Source organism: Neophocaena asiaeorientalis, unplaced genomic scaffold (assembly GCF_003031525.2).
Source record: "Neophocaena asiaeorientalis asiaeorientalis breed wild unplaced genomic scaffold, Neophocaena_asiaeorientalis_V1.1 scaffold220, whole genome shotgun sequence".
Classification (NCBI taxonomy): domain Eukaryota; kingdom Metazoa; phylum Chordata; class Mammalia; order Artiodactyla; family Phocoenidae; genus Neophocaena; species Neophocaena asiaeorientalis.
The window spans coordinates 2,053,340-2,069,362 of NW_020174042.1; the positions used below are offsets into that span (position 1 = coordinate 2,053,340).

General features: G+C 40.0%; 1 protein-coding gene across 6 annotated transcripts in view; it reads left to right on the top strand.

The window, feature by feature from the left end:
- Positions 1–16,023, top strand: part of NFX1 (nuclear transcription factor, X-box binding 1) — a 72,573-nt gene that overhangs the window by 33,424 nt on the left and 23,126 nt on the right. For 4 of the 6 annotated variants that reach the window (XR_003004332.1, XM_024753789.1, XM_024753786.1 and 1 more), the window contains exons 10-13: positions 4,234–4,331; positions 8,204–8,234; positions 13,479–13,561; positions 15,023–15,131. Coding sequence is in view for 5 of the 6 variants with exons in the window: in XM_024753789.1 (XP_024609557.1) it covers positions 4,234–4,331; positions 8,204–8,234; positions 13,479–13,561; positions 15,023–15,131 (321 nt within the window). In the remaining variant the exon portion in view is untranslated. The remainder of the gene's footprint in view (positions 1–4,233; positions 4,332–8,203; positions 8,235–13,478; positions 13,562–15,022; positions 15,132–16,023) is intronic. The other 2 variants (XM_024753790.1, XM_024753788.1) reach the window with 1 other exon arrangement.

A 16,023-nucleotide genomic window follows, 5' to 3' on the forward strand; every position in this document is an offset into this window, starting at 1 on the left:
CTACGTAATTCCTTTTCTCAATCTGACTTTAAAATTTTGTATAGAGAAGAAATCCCCTCTTCTCATATTTTAATACATTTCAACCTCATCAGGAGAATCAGTTGTCTGTTGCTTCTCTGTGTCTACTGTGAAAATGTAAGATAAGCCCTGTGAAACAGAGATCAGATGACTTCCAAATCAAGAAGGATGATAAAGGTCTTCCCTTTTCAGAAAGCACATGGGTCAGTTTTGTAAGAATTTCATATATAATGACCAGAAATCCTACCCAGAGGCTAAGATAGCTTGTTGGCATCGACAGAAAGAGGAAATGTGAAATAGTTAATACAAAGGGACTTGAGCAAGAGAAGGACAGTAACTGTCAGTATGAACAGACCTGGGGGTGGGACAAGACCAGCTCAAGGGACTCAAGAGTAACTGCTATACCTCAGCAGAGTTTTAATCATGGAACACTTTTAAGGAACTAAGGTGAGTTGGATTGAGAATCTCAAAGAAAAGCCCATGGCTAGTGGTAACAGTGGCTCTCATGTTTATTCAGACCTGGCTTATCTATAGAAAGCTTGTTAGGTCTTAGTATCTCACCCAGTAGGAAATTTCCATCCTAGACACATAGATTTAGTACAAAAGACTAGGTGGAGTTCTGCTTTCAGGATGGTAGCATGAGGAGCAAAACAAGCAAAGCTGGGGAAAACTATAAAAAAGCAACCATTTAAAGTCTCTGGAAATTGTCCTATGGGCATACATCAAATGAAGAAAATCTACTAAAACTCAGTAAGAACAGCAAGAGTGTATGTCATTTGAATCACAACCTACTTTCTCCTTCCCCACCCCTTCCCAGCTCAGCTCAACAAAAGCTCCACTCAGGATGGGTGTGCCCAAGAAATTGGGGCTTCATCTACCCTCAGCTCCCAGTCAAGGGTTACTTGCTAGGAGGAGTGAACCACCAGCTTTTCTCCCCCCACCCCGCCCAACCCCACCAACTCCAAGTTGAAAAGGCTAAATTTCTGGTAATCACAGCTGACAGGTTGGGGATTCCCTTCCTCCACACAGCCCACCCATAGATTGGAGGCTCTACTCTAGTCACAACAGGCAGGAGTACTGGGGCCTCAGTCACCCTCACCCCAGCTCACTTGTAGGAGAGAGGTTTCACAGTGAGAGAAGCAAGCTAAGAAAACTAGAGGCTGCTATCTCACCCAGCACCCATAGTAGTGACTGAGTGACAGGGTGGGGGGAGAAGCAGTCCATAAGGCAAGAGTTCCAAAATATTCCCCAAAGGAACTGACTTTAATTTGAAAGAGAGTGTGGGGAAGTTCAGGCCTAAGGGCCCTTTAGAAAACAATAGCTCCTCTTAATTAAGAGCAACAAGGTAAACTATAGACCAACTGGTTCACCAGAGAGACCCAGGGAAGGAGATAACTAAGAGGAACCATCCTGGGGTCAGAACAAACCTCACAGATTTGCCTCAAAGACTACCTCTGCCCAAATTTTATTGGATCAGACTGCTGAGCAGTTTATGCCCCAGGACATTGTTGAAAATAATAGAGCAATCAGCTAGCAATTAGTGGAGCCTCAGGACTGAGTGTAATACCTAATGAGGCAGACAGCTTAACAGAGAGATCAGGGAAAGAGACAGTCAAAGAGAACCCTGCTAAAACCACTGTCCTCCCAGGGTGACTGTGCACATGCCCAAGGCTGTGCCATCTAAAGAACAACACCAATGGCTTCATACTATAATAGAAATAGACTTCACTAAAATAGCTTAGCCAAGTCACAAAACAAACAAGTAGACAACAACAAAAAAAACAAGCTGTGGAAAGAAGAAGCAGTATCCAGAGTTGCTGCAAACAATATATTACCAAAAACGTTCAGTTTCCAACAAAAAACTACAAAGTATGCAAACAGAAAAAAAACAAAAACAAAAAACCCCACAGGTATAACAGTAACTTTCTGTTTCAGTTTTCTGTGAGAGTGACCAATGTCAAATTTAACAGAGACTTCAAGGTAGCCGTTACAAATATATTCAAAGAACTGAAGGAAACCATGCCTGAAGAGGTAAAGGAAGGAAAGTATAAAGGCAATGTTTCATCAAATAGAGAATATCAGTAAAGAGATAGAAATTATAAAAAAAAGAACCAAATGGAAAATCTGGAGTTTTTCAGTAATTAATATTTTTAATTCATTAGAGGGACTCAGCAGTAAGTTTGAGCTGGCAGAAGAAAGGATCAATAAATATGAAGATAGATCTATAGAGATTATATAATTCAAAGAACAGAGAGAAAATGAAGTGAATAAAAATGAACAGCACCTCAAGAGAAATGTGGGACACCTTTAAGCACACAAACGTGTAATGGGAACACCAGGAGAGAAGAAAGGAGCAGACAAATATTCAAAGAAATAATGGTGGGAAACTTCAGATTTATTGAAAGACAATCTACACATCCAAGAAACTCAACAGACTCCAGTAGGATAAATTCAAAGAGATCCACACCTAGGCACATAGTAAAAATGCTGAAAGCCAAAGACAAGGAGAAAATCTTGAAAGCAGCAAGAGAAAAATGACACATTACATACTAGGGAACCACTATAAGATTCACAGCTGACTTCTTATCAGAAACAGTGGAGAACACTGCATCACAACAGGAAGGCAGTGGGATGACCTATTCAAAGTGCTGAAAGAAAAAAATTACCAACCAAGAATCTTATATCCAGGAAAAGTCTTTCAAAAATGAGAAAAACAGAGTTCTCTGCTAGCAGATGTACTTTACAGTAAATAGTAAAGGGAGGTCTTCAGGCTGATACCAAGTAACCCAGATGTAAATTTAAATCCACAAGAAAAAGCAAAGAGTAAAGTAATTACATAATTATAAAAGAAAGTATAAGTGCATATTTCTTCTTCTTGCAACTGATTTAAAAAGTGATTGTATAAAATAGGCATATAATTGTATTGTTAGGCCTACAGTATATAGAAATGTATCTGACAATAACAGCACAAAGGAGGTGGGTGGGATCAAAGTTGTACTGGAATAAGGAAATGATACCAGATGGTAACTTAGATCTGTAGGAACAAATGAAGAAAACCAGTAATGGTAAATAAGATAAATATAACAAGTTATAAATACATACTTGCTCTCCTTTGTTTTCTCAACTTCTTTAATAGGCATAACATATAAAGCAGTAATTTTAACATTGTATTGTTGAATTTGTAACACATATAAATGTAATATGTATAACAATAAAAGCACAAAAGAGGAGAAGAGAAAATACAGCTATACGGGTGTAAGGCTTCTGTATCTCACTGGAATTAGGTTGGTACAAATCTGAAGTAGATTCTGATAAGATGCATATGATAAGCCCTAGAGCAGCCATTAAGAAGATAACTGAAAACATAATGGAACATGCCATTACCGGGAAAAAATGTTACACTGGAAAATATTCACTTAATGCAAAAGAAAGCAACGAAGGAGAATTAAGTTAACAAAAAAGACATGAGACATAAAGAAAACTAAAAGTAAAATGGCAGACATAAATCCAACTATATCAATACTAACATTACCGTCAGTGAATTAAACAAAAACCAGAGATTGTCAAAATGAATTTTTAAAAAAGATCCAACTATATGCCATGTTTGGGAAGCAGACTTTAGAGTCAAAGGTACAGTTAGGCTGAAAGTAAAAGGATGGAAAAAATACATCATGTAAACAGCAGCCATTGAGAAAGACTATGGATGATCCCTGATGGGGTCCTTGAAACAGGACTTGTCCTAAAATCTAGTTTAGCAGAATGACTAGCAGGCCACCTATCACCAGATGTTCATAGAACTTAGTGAGATCATGGATGATGGTTTCTGATTACTTACGATCCCCAGGTGATTTTCGGAGTCAAGAGTACTTCAGTAAGTAACCCATAGCTACAATTTTAAGGACATCCGAGTCTAACCTGGAGACTTGAGGTCTAAATAAAGAGTCAGAAGATCTGTTCTTTGACTTAGGCAGAGCATCTTGTGCTCCAGAGCATCTTGCTGTGACTAATGCTGGGGCCTGTCCTTGCTGGAAAAGGCTCAGCCTGCCAGTTGAAGGGAAGATAGAGGAAGAGGCATTGATAGCATCCTTCTTCCCTCAACTCTGGTGATGGAGTTGCAGGGAACAGAGGTGGAAGACCATTGTGGCTAGTTAATTTGGGAGTCTGAAAATGAGTAGTTGCAATTTTCATTCCCAGTTCTTTTCATTTTTATTAAAGATTTCATTCATACTTGTGAAAAGCTCTGCCATGAAGGAGACTGTGGACCATGCTCTCGCACATCAGTTATTTCCTGCAGATGCTCTTTCAGAACAAAGGTAAATCCTACAGAATGCTAGAGTTGTTGCCACCAGTGCCTTTTATTTGTTTGTTTGTTTGTTTGTTTATGGCTGCATTGGGTCTTCTTTGCTGTGTGCGGGCTTTCTCTAGTTGCGGCAAGCGGGGGCTACTCTTCGCTGCGGTGCACGGGCTTCTCGTTGCAGTGGCTTCTCTTGTTACAGAGCATGGGCTCTAGGCACATGGGCTTCAGTAGTTGTGGCGAGCAGGCTCTAGAGCTCAGGCTCAGTGGTTGTGGTGCATGGGCTTAGTTGCTCCACGGCATGCGGGATCTTCCCTGACCAGGGCTCGAACCCGTGTCCCCTGCATCGGCAGGTGGATTCTTAACCACTGTGCCACTGGGGAAGCACCCAATACCTTTTAAATTGGTGGTTGTGGGAGGGAAGGAATCAAAATAACCTCAGGCTTATTCCTGTTAATACTGTGTATGATTGATTCAATCCAGCCAATGTATACCGACATCTACTATGGACCAGTTGTAGGATAGGTATGAAGGGGTATGGCACGCAAGGGTCAGAGACCAGTAATAGGCTTAGGGCACATATACAAGTAGCTTGACCAAATACAAGTGTGATAATGCTAGATGCCAGAAGAGAAGAACAATAGCACCGTTGCAAGCAGTTAGCTCACTAAGTTAGAGGGAACACAGTCCACAAGATCGCCCTCACTTCTGACACCCACTGCAGGAGTTCAGACAATTGCTGAATTAGAACAGTCCACATGACCACCCTCACCTCTGATACCAACTACAATCCAGTGGTCCCCAAGGCTACCCTCAAGGTTTGATTATTCTCTAGAAGAACTCACAGAACTTATTGAAAACTGTTATACTCTTGATTACAATTTACTACAGGGAAAGGATACAGATTAAAATCAACCAAAGGAAGAAGCATGTAGGGCAGAATGCAAGAAAGTACCAAATATGAAGCTTCCAGTTGTCCTCTCCCCATGGAGTTGGAACAGCGTTACTTTCTCAGCACTAGTGTGTGATTGTATGCGTGGGGTATTGCCAACCAAGGAACCTCACCCACCAGAGAGTGGGTGGTCAGTTTTTATTGGGGCTCCATCATGTAGGCATGGTTGACTGCCCATGTAGCTGATCTCAGCCTCCAGTCCCTCCAGAAGTCTACTAACATTGTGTGACCCAAAGTCCATGCCCTAAACCACATCATTGGTCTTTCGGTGTGGCCAGCCTGCACCCTAAATCATGTTAGACTGTCTGGTGACCCAAGGCTCCAGGGAAACAACGACACTCCCATTAGGCATGATATTCCAAGATTATCTCCCAGAAGCCAATGGCAAAGGCCAGACCTCTCTTCAGATAGTGTTAATTTTTCACTATACAACTGTTTTGTCAATCTCTGCTTTCTGCCTGGGACAAACTTCATTGGACTTATGTATTATAAAAAGTCATTTTACCATTTTGGAATTAGTGCCCATTTCTGTGTCTGTAACCAGAAGAGGCAAGAAGCTTTCCTCTGAAGTCTTTAGGTAATCCAACTTGGGGAACATACTGAATGTTGATCTGTCCTGCTGTCTGACGTACTTCTGGTCATTTCAGTGCATATCGGCACCTGTCCCAGCAGAGCACAGGCCTGGGTAGAGCCAGAATTCTGAGTAGTTGATTCTATTTGTTAAATACAGCCCAAGGTCTGGGTAGCAGCTGACTTGCAAATGATTCTGAGGATATTGTCCATAAATTGGGAGCTAGTTTAATAGGTAAGCTTCAGAATTAAAGAAAAACTTGTCAAAGTAGTGCAATTTACATGTGACAAAAGTTGTGTGAGGTTGTGTGGGTTTTTTTCTGAATGAAGTCACAATACATAGGACAGTAAAGGAATTTTGAATGTCAGGTACAGGACCATTTTATGCTTTGTAAATACCAGCTTGAAGACTGTGAGATACACTGATTTAGTAATCATAAATTTAGTAATGCCTAGAGGTGCTCTTTGTAACCAAGAATTACAAACAGGGTTGGGATACACAGCTGTCAGTTTGCTTGTTTCTCCCCAGCAATCCCTTTCTCTGTCTCTGTGCTTTTTTGCTTCTCATTCACTCTCTGTCCTCACTCCCCCTAATAGTGGATCCCATGGCAGTGAGTGTATTATTGAAAAGCTATGTGTAAATTGAATTTTTTTTGCAAATAAAAGTCTTATTCTAAAATTGCTGGAGGAGCTCACTATCAATATGAATTCTGTTAAACAGTTTGACAAAATGAAAGATCTCTTTGAAACACTGATAATCACCTCATTGTTCAGCCAGATTTTTCCTGAAATATCTTTTGTACTGGAATGGGCTTTTCCAGGGAAGTGAGTTTTCTAGATAAATAAAAACTTATTTCTTAAAGCTTCAAAAGTTCTTCTCTTTTAATCACTTTGGTAGGAGTCTTTGAGAAATGTTTGCTCTATCTTACTACCTATTAACAAAGAACCCTGTATTTAAGTTTTTATTGGTAATTCATATTTAGTATAGGGATTTATGGGAGTTCTGTCTTTCCCTGCAGGTGTACATACCACTCCAGCATGTCATTTCTTTTTCTTTTTCTTTTTTTTTTTCTCAACTCCAAACAGCCTCACGTTGTGGGGTGGCTGGCGCCTGTCAGGGAGAGTCCCTTCCAGTTCCCTGGAATGAATGCGCTCTGGCAGCTAGCTGCTGGGCACTCAGGGAAGGGGCTGCCTCTGGCCAGGGTCGACCCGGCACGAGCACAGACCCCTAGGCTGGCTTCGCCAAAATTGTCACTGAACACAAGTTAATGCGCCTGACGCACAGTGAGGCCAAACAAATAAAACTTCGGGGTTTGGAGCAGAGAAAGGTTTATCGTAGGGCCAAGCAAGGAGAATGGTGGCTTGTGCTCAAAACCCCCAAACTCCCAGCATTTCCTGTGTACAATCCGGTGTTTGTATTAACTGGGGCACTCAAGCAATTTCATGAGTCACTTTTGCTTTGTATCTCTAGAGAACATATGGGGAATTTTTTCATGTCATAGAACCGAGCCAACTCATTGATGTACCGAAAACATTTTTCTAGCCAAGAAGCTTCAATTTCTTAGACATCTTCACGTCTGTTATCAGCCCCAGCAGCTGCCCCCCTTTTTCAGGGTCATTTTCACTGAGAAGAAATGTTTTTATCATTTTGCTTATTTCTGAGTACATAGCAACCTGTCCATGACATCAAAGCCAAATTCAGATGTAGGTGCTGGGCAGCCAGCCAGGCTCACTCTCTCCCAAGTGACTGACTCGCCCTTCACACAGCAGCCTCCCCACACATGTTATTCAGGAACATTTTTCAGCAAAATTACATGTGATAGACCTTTGAGGCCATTGACACATGATTGAAACCAGGGTAGCAAAACTTTGAATGGCAAAGGACTTCTGTATTCCACTCTGCTACAGTTCAGCTGCATTGCCAGGGATACTTTTGAGCATGTAGAGCTGTTTGTCCCTGCATCAGATGGTGCTGATTGTTACATATTTTCAATTCTTGTATCTGCTTTTTATGGCTTTTTCTGTCTGTACCCTTGCCAGACAGTTATTTCTCTTTGCTTTGCATACCTTTAGTAGTCAGTCCTTCTTTCCATTCAGATTTTATAATACGTAGTCTGCTGTGAGTTTGGAGGTCAGACCACAAAGAATGTTATATTTGCATGAAAAGTCATTAGACCTGGGGCCCTGTTGTGAGTAAAGCTTACAGGGACTGGGCAAACGTAGCTCCAGATAGGTGAAGTTGGTGAATAAGTGACTGCCAGAGAAGTACTGGGTATTTGGGGTATGCATGTTACATTTAGCATTATACTGCAGTTATGTTGTTTCATTTATTCCTAAAGTAGTTACTATTCCCTTTTCTTTCTCCATAGGAGCTTCCGTGTACCAATCTCAAAAGCGAAGGTATGACTGGGAAGGGGCATGAGGTAACTTTCTGGGGTGAAGGTAATTTTTTACATCTTGACAGGGGAATGGGTTATGTGTTTGTCAGAATTCAGTGAAGGTACTTTGTGCATTTAACTGTATGTAACTTTTACCTCAAAAGAAAAAAAAAAAAGAACCATAAATTGAACTCTGGTTAGTGAAATGCTGTAAAATACCGGGGAAGTGTATTCATGTATGCAGCTTACTTTGAAAAGCATCCAAAATTAAGATAAACTGATAGTTGGATGGAAGAATAGAGAGTTTTGAGAAAAAGCAACTACTGGTAGAGGCTAGGTAGTGGGCATAGTGTTCACTATAAACTCGTTTCAACTTTTTTATATGTTTGAAATTTTTCATAATAAAATGTTGATATGGGAAGGGAAGGTAAATAATATGTAATGAAGCAAACTTTGTAAAAACTGACTCTGATGCTTGATCCCCTTATGGCTTGATAGGACTGTTGGATACCTAGAACAGGGGGACTCAGCCAGCAGCCTTCTTAACCTTTAGGCCTAGAATATTGTTTCTTCCTTTGTCCTTGATCCTGATACTCCACTTTATTATGGTTCTGTTCTTGTTTTACCAACTGTCACATAGTCTTTGTTTAAGCCACCTTAAAACTGTTTTGGAAAAGTGATGGAAGATAAACTTATACAAAATAAAAGCTCTTAATTCTGGTCAGAAAGAAAGCTGTATTGGTTAAGGTGCTTTTGGCTACAGGTATCAAAAAACCCAAGGAAAAATGACTTTAGCTCTCAGGAGGTTTACTGTCTCTCATAACAGGAAGTCTGGAGGCAGAACAAGTCCAAGGTTTTAATAACAAACCCAGTGATTCTAGGACTCCAGTCCAGCTTCCTGTGATTTTCTTGGTTTTCCCCTCATGGGTATAAGTTAGCTACAGCAATTTCACGCATTGAGTCTCTCCCAGCAACATCTAAAGAAAAGAAGGAGAGATTCTTCTCTTCCTTCTTGAGAGCAAGGAAGACAGTCCTGAAAGACCCTCAGTATGCTTTTTATCACATGTTCCTGCCCAGTCCCTTCACTAACAAGGGGAATGGAATTACCATGACAGGCTACACTATTCAGCATTCACTCCTGTAATGGGGGAACACGTGGGTGCCCAATTTCTGAACAAAACTAAGGATCTGTTAGCCTGAGGAAGGTGGAGAATGGCTGAATATCTGCCTCAACTGTCTGAATATTTGACATAACCAGAAATATCTTCCTCAAAACGACAGTCAAAATTTTGGTAATTAAAAAATATAATTGGAAAAACTTACTATATTAATACATAATTTTTAATAATTAAAAAATTAATAAAATAGTAAAAAGTAGAAATACACCCTCACCCCATTTTCCCCTCCTAGTTCCATTCCCCTGATAAAACCACATCATTAGTTTGTTGGGTGTGGGTCCAGATCTTTTTCTGTATTCATACAGGTGTATACATGTGCTATTATGGTTCTTGCTGAACATACTGGAACTTGTTTTTTTCCCTTAAGTAATATATCAAAGACATTTTTCCATGTCAGTGTGTATAGCTCTCCCTCTTGAGAACATTCTTTATGTGGATATGCCATAGTATAGTTCACCATTGCTCTTTTGTTGGTCATTTAGGTTGTCTCCAATTTTTCCCCATTACAGATAATGCTGTAACCATCTTGTTACTTTTTTAGCTTATGATGAAAATTTTCAATCATATGTGAAAGTAGAGAGACTAGTATAGTGAATCCCTATGTACCTATCACCAGTTATCAGCATTTTGCCCATCTTCTTTCTTCATCCATCCCTCTCTTTCCTATTTTTAATTTTCACTGAAGTACTTTGAAAACAAATCCCAAACGTTATTTCACCGGTAAACACTTCATCGCCTTCAGCACCTTTATTGAGATAATATTCACAGAACATACAATGAAACATTTTTTTGTTTTGTTTTGTTTTTTCTTTTTTTAATAAATTTATTTACTTTTTGGCTGCGTTGTGTCTTCGTTGCTGTGCACGGGCTTTCTCTAGTTGTGGCGAGCAGGGGCTACTCTTTGTTGTGGTGTGTGGGCTTCTCATTGTGGTGGCCTCTTTGTTGCAGAGCACAGGCTCTAGACACACACGCTGCAGTAGTTGTGGCTTGCGGGCTCTAGAGCACAGGCTCAGCAGTTGTGGCACACAGGCTTAGTTGCTCCACGGCATGTGGGGTCCTCCCAGACCAGGGCTCGAACCCGTGTCCCCTGCATTGGCAGGCGGATTCCCAACCACTGCACCACCAGGGAAGTCCCCAGTGAAACATTTTAAAGTGTACAATTCAGTGGCATTTAGTACCTTCACAGTGTTTTAAAACCATCACCTCTATCAATTCTAAAATGGGTTCATCATCCCAAAAGGAAACCCTTTGTTTACTGAGTTTTCATTCCCCACTCACCCCTCCCCACCAGCCCTGGCAACCACTACTCTGCTTCCTGTCTCTGTGGATTTAATTATTCTGAGTATTTCATATAAATGAAATCATATAATATGTAACCTTTTGTCTCTGGCTTCTTTCATTTAGCATGTTGTTAAGGTTCATCCACCTTGTAGCACGCATCAGTACTTCGTTCCTCTTTATGGCTGAATAATATTCTGTTGTATATATATACCACAGCTTGTTTATCCATTCATCTGTTGGTGGACATTTGGTTTCCTTCTTTTGACTATTGCAACTAGTGCTGCTATGAACATTTGTACACAAGCTTTTATCTGAGAACCTGTTGTAAATTCTTTTGGTTATGTACCTAGAAATGGAATTGCTGGATTATATGTTGGTTATAGGTAGAATTTTTTTTAAAAAACTGCTATATTGTTTTCTACAGTAGCTACACTATTTTACAGTCCCACCAGTAATGTATGAGGGTTTCATTTTCTCCACATCCTCTCCAACACTTGTTATTTTCTGTTTTTTATTACTACTATTATTATTATTACTGTTATTGACATCCTCAGTGGGTATGAAATGATAAATCATTGTGGTTTTGATTTGCATTCCCTAATAACTAATGATGTTGGGCATTTTTTCATGTACTTGGCCATTTGTATATCTTCTTTGGAAAAGTCTATTCCTTTACCATTTTTAAATTGGGTTGTCTTTTTGTTATTGAGTTGAAAGAATTCTTTATATATTTTGGATCCTAGACACTTATGAGATAACTGATCTGCAAATATTTTCTCCCATTATGTTGTTGTCTTTTCTTGATGGTGTCCTCTGATGCACAAAAGCTTTAAATTTTGATCAAATTTATTTTTCTTTTGTTGCTTGTGCTTTTGGTGTCCTAGCTACTTTTGAAAGTGTATCTGTAGGAAGCATTACTTAAAATGGAATTGCCACTTAAATTTTTGATAGATACATATGTACTCCAAAAGTTTATTCTCCCATCCACTAAGTGTGTGTGCCTTTTTCTCCACACCTTCACCTGTTCCATACATTAATCAATCTTCCTATTTCCTTTTCTTCTTACAAATTTTTTTTTTTTTTGGTTGCGTTGGGTCTTTGTTGCTATGCCCAGGCCTTCTCTAGTTGAGGTGAGCAGGGGCTACTCTTCGTTGCAGTGTGTGGGCTTCTCGTTGCGGTGGCTTCTCGTTGCGGAGCATGGGCTCTAGGCACGTGGGCTTCAGTAGTTGTGGCACACAGGCTCAGTAGTTGTGGTGCACAGGCTTAGTCACTCCACAGCATGTGGGATCTTCCCGGACCAGGGCTCGAACCCATGTCCCCTACATTGGCAGGCAGGTCCTTAGCCCCTGAGCCACCAGGGAAGCCCCCTCTTCTTCCAGTTTTATTGAGATATAATTGACATATAGCACTGTATAAGCTTAAAGTGTACAGCATAATAAGTTTTTGTTTTTAACATCTTTATTGGGGTATAATTGCTTTACCATGGTTTGTTAGTTTCTGCTTTATAACAAAGTGAATCAGCTATACATATACATATATCCCCATATCTCCTCTTTCTTGTGTCTCCCTCCCATCCTCCCTATCCCACCCCTCTAGGTGGTCACAAAGCACCGAGCTGATCTCCCTGTGCTATGCAACTGCTTCCCACTAGCTATCTATTTTACATTTGGTAGTGTATATATGTCCATGCCACTCTCTCACTTTGTCCCAACTTACCCTTCCCCCCTCCCCGTGTCCTCAAGTCCTTTCTCTATGTCTGCATCTTTATTCCTGTCCCAGCATAATAATTTGAATTACATACATCATGAAATGATTATTGCAATAAGTTTAGTGAACATTCATCAATTCATATAGATGGAAAATGAAAGAAATAGAAAAAAAAATTTTGTCTGTGTTGAGAGCTCTTACTTCACTCTCTTAACAACTTTCGTATATAACACACAGCAGTGTTAATTATATTTATCATGTGGTACATTACATCCCTAATACTTATTTATCTGATAACTGGAAGTTTGTGCCCTTTGACTGCCTTCATCCAATTCCCCCTCTACCCACCCCCCCACCTCTAATAACCACAAATATGATCTCTTTTTTATGAGTTTGTTTGTTTTTGAAGTATAATTGACCTACAACACTCTGTTAGTTCCTATTACACAGCATAGTGTTTTTTTCTGTACATTTCAAAATGATCACCACAATAAGTCTAGTTACATTATGTCGCCATACAAAGATATTATTTAGTTATTGACTATATTCCCTACACTGTGCATTTCATACCCATGAATCATTGGTTTTGCAACTGGAAGTTTGTGCCTCTCACCTATTTCTTTTTTCCACCCACCCGCCTTTCCTCTGGCAACCACCTGTTTGTTCTCTGTATCTATACTGTTTCTGTTTTGTTATGTTTGTTCATTTGTTTTGTTTCTTAGATTCCACATATAAGTGAAATCATACAGTATTTGTCTTTCTCTGTCTTATTTCGCTTAGCATAATATCCTCTAGGACCATCCATGTTGTCACAAATGGCAAGATTTCTTTTTTTTAATGGCTGAGTAATATTCCATTGTATATATTCCACAGCTTTATCCATTCATCTATCAGTGGGCACTTGGGTAGTCTTCCTATTTTCTTTTCTATTTTTTTGACTGTCTGGCAAGTGAGAAGTGATATTTAAATAGTATGCATTTTCACCATAACTAATTTATTTACATTATTACATTTGTATTTCTTCAGCCTGTAGTCACACAAATATTTGTTGAATGAATGTTCATGTCCTCTGACTTCTTTTTCTTCTTAATTGTTCATAGCAGATGCTACATTTATGTGTGACAAGAGGTGTAACAAGAAACGGTTATGTGGACGGCATAAATGTAACGAGATATGCTGTGTGGTAAGTGGACCTATCATTAGGCAGTATCAGATTGCATTCATCTAGGGGCTGGGCTTTTGGAAGCCTCCGCCATCTAGAATGCAGCCCAGATTTGGAAATCACTGGGAGAGGCCCCTGAGCAGCAGTCAGAATGCTGCCCAGAAAGACAGACTGGTCCTTTTTAGGCCTCAGCCAGGTCAAGAAGCCAGCTGATGGCAACATGGAGGAAAGGAAAGAAGAAAGACAGAAGGCCTCAGGCCCCAGAGCTCAAGACCACTGGATAAGCATGTAGTCATCTGCAGGAGACTGTATGCTGTCCCAGCACACAGACTGGCTTGGCCTTAGCAACTCAGGCTTCAAGTTTCATATATTCCATGGGTCAGATCAGTAGGCAAAATGAGCATGGCTTTTTTTTTCCCAGAAGAGGGGCCTCCATTCTTGGGTATTCTTTTTTTTTTTTTTGGCTGTGTCAGGTTTTAGTTGTGGCACATGGGTTCTTTGTTGAGGCATGCGGGATCTTTTTGTTGCGGCGCACGGGCTTCTCTCTAGTCGTGGCATGCAGGTTTTCTCTCTCTAGTTGTGTGGCTCACAGGTTCCAGAGCTTATGGGCTCTGTAGTTTGCAGCACATGGGCTCTCTAGTTGAGGTGCACGAGCTCAGTAGTTGTGGCATACGGGCTTAGTTGCCCCGCGGCATGTGGGATCTTATTTCCCCGATCAGGGATCGAACCCACGTCCCCTGCATTGGAAGGAGGATTCTTTACCACTGGACCACCAGGGAAGTCCCGAGTGTGGCATTTTTTAAAGAACAGGTTTCAGTTATCTGAAATATTCACTTCTGTGGAACTAAATAAAGGAAGCACTACCTGGCAGTGGATACTGTGTTATCGTGTGTATGTGTGTGTGTGTGTGTGTGTGTGTGTGTGTGTGTAAACAAGGTAACACAGTACCAATAGTAAAGTAGTACATATATACACACACATATATAATACACAATTGTTATTTTTAGCATTTATATTGACAGTGTGAAGAGTGATGAAATTGTTCTGTGTATCAAGACTTACTTATAAACCAGTGTTTGAAAGTTTAAAGACTTCCTCTTATTACTGAATATTTCAAACATATATAAAAGCAGAGAGACAAGTATGAGTCCCATATGCCCAACATCTATCTTCAGTAGTGATCAGGTCATGACTAATCTTGTTTCAATCCCCACCTACTCCCCCTCCTTTGATTATTTTGAAGCTAATTCCAGATATCATGCGATCTATAATTGTGGAGAACTTCTTTATTAATCTTGTTTATGGAAAATATAAAATGGAGTTAATTTTGTAAACATATATAAATCTCTCAGGAATTCCCTGGCAGTCCAGTGGTTAGGACTCTGCGCTTCCTTTGCCGGAGGCACAGGTTCGATGCCTGGTCGGGGAACTAAGATCCTGCATGCAATCAATCAATCAGTCAATCAGTATCTCTCCTCCTAGGATAAGGAGCACAAGTGTCCTTTGATTTGTGGGAGGAAACTCCGCTGTGGCCTTCATAGATGTGAAGAACCTTGTCATCGTGGGAACTGCCAAACATGCTGGCAAGCTAGTGAGTGTCTTCACTGTATACTTTATTGTATAGAGTTTTCTAGAAAGTCAGGAATGATATATTCTGAGTGATTGATTTTCTTAGGTTGGTATGGATTACTGAATTAATAAGCCTTAGTATTTCAGATATATTGAGACTTTTTTTTAAAAGAGGGTATTAAATCATTTATTGATTACACATGATAATGGATGATTCCCATCTATAACTTTATCCGGTACCGTAATTCAGTTTAGATATATTGCATAGGATGTGCCAACAATCATATTAATAACCAGAAAACTCTAACTTTGCTTGGGTGGCCCTTTTAACAGTGAACTCCAGGTCACAACACAGTAACTGTCAGTTCAACTGAAGACTGGCGTCTCCACCCAAGCAGGTTGTAAATAAATTTCGAATGGGCCCTGACATCACCCTGAAGGAATTCTAACTTCACATTGTTGGGGTGAAGTTTACCAAAATGGCTTCAGAGTAGACTAACTTTACACAGCACATTTTTTAAAAAGACACATTTATTCAGCTTCATGAGTGGACTATTACATTTAGCAATCAACAGCATGGGTGCAAAAAAAAAAATCTACATTAAAACCCTTTGTTGGAATGCTTTACGTTTTCTACAGAACAGAAACTAAAATAACCTGTTATACAATTAGTCACAAATACAGCCCTCGAGTTTTTTTGCCCATACACATGAGTATTGTCAAAAACATGTCTTCTTTGTAGCAGCTAGGTCCTGCCAGCGCTGTGCTTGGCCGAGTTCACAAATCTCTTGTAACCTGTAGCTTCCCTGTCACTTCCCTGGCTCTCCTCTCCTGCTAAGCTTTGTTTCCTGGCAGTAATTAAAACCTGCTGCCAAAAAAAAAAAAAAAAAAAAAACCTGCACCCCCTGCCCTAC